Source organism: Dipodomys ordii, unplaced genomic scaffold (genome assembly GCF_000151885.1).
Source record: "Dipodomys ordii isolate 6190 unplaced genomic scaffold, Dord_2.0 Scaffold174, whole genome shotgun sequence".
NCBI lineage: Eukaryota > Metazoa > Chordata > Mammalia > Rodentia > Heteromyidae > Dipodomys > Dipodomys ordii.
In genome coordinates, this window is record NW_012267390.1 from 761625 (window position 1) to 766993 (window position 5369).

At 50.8% G+C, this 5369-nt stretch overlaps 1 protein-coding gene across 1 annotated transcript in view; it reads right to left on the reverse strand.

The window, feature by feature from the left end:
- The window catches only part of Sned1 (sushi, nidogen and EGF-like domains 1), a 50234-nt gene that overhangs the window by 19333 nt on the left and 25532 nt on the right, over positions 1-5369 (reverse strand). The window contains exons 11-12 of the mRNA XM_013033649.1: positions 1127-1240; positions 914-1020 (exon numbers count right to left, since the gene is read on the reverse strand). Of these exons, the coding sequence (XP_012889103.1) occupies positions 914-1020; positions 1127-1240 (221 nt within the window). The remainder of the gene's footprint in view (positions 1-913; positions 1021-1126; positions 1241-5369) is intronic.

Consider the following 5369-nt stretch of genomic DNA (forward strand, 5'->3'; position numbering starts at 1 on the left):
TGAGGAGGATGAGAGGATGAGGAGGATGAGGGTGTGAGGAGGATGAGGAGGATGAGGGTCTGAGGAGGATGAGGGTCTGAGGAGGATGAGAGGATGAGGGTCTGAGGAGGATGAGGAGGATGAGAGGATGAGGGTCTGAGGAGGATGAGGAGGATGAGGAGGATGAGAGGATGAGAGTCTGAGGAGGATGAGGAGGATGAGGGGGATGAGGAGGATGAGGAGGACGGGGTCTGAGGAGGATGAGGAGGATGAGGAGGACGGGGTCTGAGGAGGATGAGGAGGATGAGGGTTTGAGGAGGATGAGGGTCTGAGGAGGATGAGGATGAGGAGGATGAGGGGGATGAGGGTCTGAGGAGGATGAGGATGAGGAGGATGAGGGGGATGAGGGGGATGAGGGTCTGAGGAGGATGAGGAAGATGAGGAGGATGAGGGTGTGAGGAGGATGAGGAAGATGAGGAGGATGAGGGTCTGAGGAGGATGAGGGTGTGAGGAGGATGAGGGGGATGAGGGTCTGAGGAGGATGAGGAGGATGGGGAGGATGAGGGTTTGAGGAGGATGAGGAGGATGAGGGGGATGAGGAGGAGGAGGGTGTGAGGAGGATGAGGGTGTGAGGAGGATGAGGGGGATGGGGCCCTGCTCCTGCCGCTGTGCCATGTTCATCTCTGACCCTGTCTTCGCTCCCCCTGGCAGGCCTGCCACCCCCACTGCCACCAGGGCTGTGGCTCCGGCCAGTCTTGGGCTTCATGCCTGAAGGCTCCCTGGGGTCCTAACTGGGCATTGCGGCTCCTGAGTGCTGCCCTCCCTGCGGCCCGGTATCTGGGGTCGTAGAGCCCTAAGCAGGGGTGCATGTCCAGTCTGGACACACACCGCAGGCCTGTCCACTAGTGGCTGGCCAGAGGTGTCTGCTGCCCACCTTCGTGTTCACCCACAGACTGGAGTCTGGCGAGCTAGTGCTCCTCAGCCAAGCTCCATCCCCAGGACGTGGGAGTCTGAGAGGTGTGGATGTCTGTGCTGGCAGCCCTAGGGGGCAGGCGGGGCCACACTGGCGTCTAGACAGAGTGGGAAAGGTACAAAGTGGCCGTGGCCTGGGGACCGTGGAGGGCACCATGGGGGCCGGCGCTCTTACCCAGCTCACAGTGGACACCCTCATACCCTGGGCTGCAGAGGCACAGGTACCCGGCGGCACGGTCCTGGCAGGAGCCCCCATGCAAGCAGGGCTGGGAACGGCACTCATCTGCTTCTGAGGAGAAACCACAGAATGAAGCCACATGGCCGGTACTACGCCCAAGAGAATTAGGGTGGATAGGAATTCATCCAAGGAGCTGGACAAGGTCTTTGCTGTCCCCTGGTGGGTGGAGACACTGACTGGACAGGTGTTTAGAGGAGGCGGTCTGGGCCCCAGGTCTTCAGCCCCGACCACGGTGGCTCACGGTGGCCTGGAGGCCTTGCGGAACACATGGAGTTAACTCCCAAGGCCTCAGCAGCCTGGCAGATCTCACCACCGCAGCACAGAAAGGCCATTTGTGGAACAGTGCATTCAGGGGCAATCTGCAGATGCAAAACGTTCGCCACGGGGCTGGGAAGGTGGCTCAGTGGTACAGCGCTTGCCTTGCATGCCTGAGGCCCTGGGTTTGATTCCTCAGCACCACAGGCAAGAAGAAAAAAGCCGGAAGTGGCGCTGTGGCTCAAGTGGTAGAGCGCTAGCCTTGAGCTGAAGAGCTGAGGGACAGCGCCCAGGCCCAGAGTTCAGGCCCCACGACCGGACCCAAAAAAAAAAAACAACAAAACGTTCGCCACAGGTGTTTCCTGTATGGGAACCTCGCTCTGGGGTGTGTGTGTGAATTTAGCCTGAGAAAAACCCAATGGTAGTGCTTACTTAGTAACAGTAGCAACCCTGTGGACCTGGAACTAGCCCCACACACCCGGGGGCTTGTCCACACAGCTGGGGCTTGTTTGTCCGTCTGTCCACACACCCGGGGGCTCGTCCACTCAGAGCTCCTCCTCAAAACCAGCCTTTAAGAGTCTACAGGCCACCTGAACAGGGTGGGGTTTGTTTTTGTTCCTGTTCGTATCACAGCATCTTATCATCAGGCCTTGCTGGGGTCCTGGCAGTTTTGGTTTTGCCGCTGCTGGTTGATGGTGTCTCACAGCATCCCTCAGCTTGGCAGGCACTGGCCTGTGCTCTCGACAGCTTGCTATCATAACAGACATGGCCCTGTCCATGGGTTTGTATGGAATTGCTGGGACACAGGCAGAGTACCAAGTCATTTTCCAAGTGCCTAGGCCAATTTCTAACAAATCCTGCTGGTCAGGCCTGTCACCCTAGTTACTCAGGAGGCTGAGATCTGAAGATCACAGTGGGGGCAGGGAAGTCTGTGAGACATCTCCAATTAGCCAGCAAAAAGCTGGAAGTGGAGCTTGGCTCAAGTGATCGAGCACCAACTTTGAATGAAAAAGAAGCGAAGAGCTCAAGGCCCTAAATTTAAACCCTGGTACTGCGCAAATGCACACATGAAAAATCTATTCCTATATTTCACACAAGTTATAGTTTTTAGAAAACTCTTTAAGCCTTTGCTCCATTTGAAGTGACTACTATGTGTTGAGGCAAATGTTACTATTTTTCCATGTGCAGAACCATTAACTCTAGCTGTGTTCTGCACCTTGATCCTGGCTCCTGTGACCTCCTAAACCCCCTTCCTTTTTTTAGATTTTCTGTATGTACGTTTGCACCTTTTCTTCTCCCTTCCTTTCCTAAGCAATGCCTTCCGGTCCCTTTGTTCATCAACCTCCAGGAACAAGTAGTGGACAACTGGATCTTCCTGAAGATGGAAAAAAAATATTTTGCCTTAAGTTTGGTAGCTGTAGACTTCTCAGAGATGCCCTTTATCAAGCTGGATAAAAGCTTCCTATCTCTCTACTCATTTATTGAGTTTTTAATAATAAACTTTGCCAAGTGCTATTACATTGAGCTCAACATCATACGGTTTTCTTCCTCTCTCTTAGTATGAGACATATCAATTTTCAGATGTAGGCCCAGCTCTATTCCCGATAAATCCCACTTGGTAGTGATAACGGTGTCCTAGTTTTTATTTAGTAATACCCCATTAGGATTTTTCATCTATGTTCATAGGAGTATTAGCCTAGAATTTCTAGTTTCATAATGTCTGTCTGGATTGAGCATCAAGGCAATATTGTCGTCCTTCCTGTGTTTTCCAGGAGAGCTTGCATAGTTTGTATCATTCTTTTCTTAAATCTTGAAAGCTTGTTTGCTGGGCTGGCCTTTTCTGCTCTCAGAAGTTTGCCAATGCTGACTCGGCGCACTGGGTGGCATCAGCCCTAACGTGGCTTGGGCTCAGTGTTTCGCCATGGGAACAGGTTTTAGCTGCTGCTTTGAGGTCTGTAAGCACCCTGTGTTGCCTTGATCCATTCAAGTTCTCCTGTTCTGAGCATATTACGTCCTTTACGCTAGGACTTCACTTTTATTTGCGTAGCAGTCACCAATGTCCTCAGTACCTTTTAAATCTCACTGAATCTTCACTGTCACTGGAAACAGCTTTTATTTGTGCTCTTTGTTGTCCCTGCCCAGTCTTCACAGAGATCATCCTTTTTATTAGAATACTACCTTTATTTTTTCTTGCATCTGACTTGTTTCATTAATTATGGCTTTTACCTTTATTGCTTCTTTCCCTCTTAATTTCTTTAATATCATTTGCTACTTGTGTCCCGGTTTCTGAAGTCAGACATTTCTTTTTTTTTCTGGGGGGGGGGGTCTGGTCGTGGGGCCTGAACTCTGGGCCTGGGTGCTGTCCCTCAGCTCTTCAGCTCAAGGCTAGAGCTCTACCACTTGAGCCACAGTGCCACTTCCGGTTTTTTTCTTTTTGCTTATGTGGTGCTGGGGAATCGAACCCAGGGCCTCATGCATGCAAGGCAAGCGCTGTACCACTGAGCCACCTCCCCAGCCCCTAAAGTCAAGACATTTCTTGATGAGCCTGGAGTGTATCTTCTCTTCTCACACTGGCAAGAAGGCCAGATACTTCCCCCGAAGCGCTTCTGCCAGAACCTGCCAGTTGGCTATGTAAAGCGTTGTAAATCATTTAAGAATATTTTTAGCACCTGTTATGACTTCTTTGTCTTATGAGCTACTGTGAAATATCTCAAAGTACCTCAGATCTGCATGCTGCTATTAGTAGAGAATGTATTAGCTTAAGCCATTAACTGTGTAGTTCAAATATATCTTTGCTGACTTTTTCTCCTTAATGTGCCATTAAGAGACATGGGTCAAAAACCTCCCAGTTTTAAGTGTAAGATTCTGCGACCTCTGCAGGGGCTGGCTGCCACAGAGGTGGCGGTGTGGCTCCTCCCGGAGCCCTGTGGCTGGCTGGCGAGGCGGCTCCGGTCCAGTTCTCCTCTTCACCATGCGACTCGTTGGTCCAACTCCCTGACACCTTCTCCATCCTCCTGTGTGCAGAGTCTCTATAGCTGTTTCGTTTAAAATAAACCTCACGACCTTTATCTGGCGAGTTTAGTGCATTCATATTTGTAATTTTATAATAATAATTATTATTTGTTTTTTTTTGTCGGTCGTGGGGCTTGAACTCTGGGCGCTGTCCCTCAGCTCCTCAGCTCAAGGCTAGTGCTCTACCACTTGGGCTACAGCGCCACTTCTGGTTTTTCTGGTGGTTAATTGGAGATAAGGATTTCATGGACTTTCTTGCCCGGGCTGGCTTTGAACCGCGATCCTCAGATCGCAGCCTCTTGAGTGTAAGGTCCGCTCCTGGATGACGAGCAGACTCCACCCCTTTCCACTCTCCTTGCAGCAAAGTCTCCATCCAGTACCTGTGTTACCTAGCTAGGATTACAGCCATGAGCCACCAGCACCCAGCTTATAATTATTTTCGATATTAATATTTGCTACTTTTCTTTGATTTTCTTCTTTTTAGACAGTGGCAAGTGACAAGTCTAGTTGCAGTGTTCTGGAGCTCTCTTTTCTCTCTTCTAGGCTTGCTGATCTTATTCTTTAAGTACTCCCCTTCCTGCCATGAGAGGGTCTTTTGTTCATTTTTTCATTTTTTGGTTGTAGGGCTTGAACTCGGGGTGTAGGCGCTGTCCTGGAGCTCTTTCACTCAAGGCTAGTGCTCACCACCTCATTTCCAGTTTTCTGGGAGTTAATTGGGCATAAGAGTCTCATTTCTTGTCCAGGCTGGCTTTGAACCACGATCCTCAGATCTCAGCCTCCTGAGTAGCTGGGATGACAGGCGCGAGCTGCCTGTGCCTGGCTGAGTTTTTTTTTTTTTTTTTTGTCGGTCGTGGGGCTTGAACTCTGGGCTTGGGTGCTGTCCCTCAGCTCTTCAGCTCAAGGCGAGCGCTCT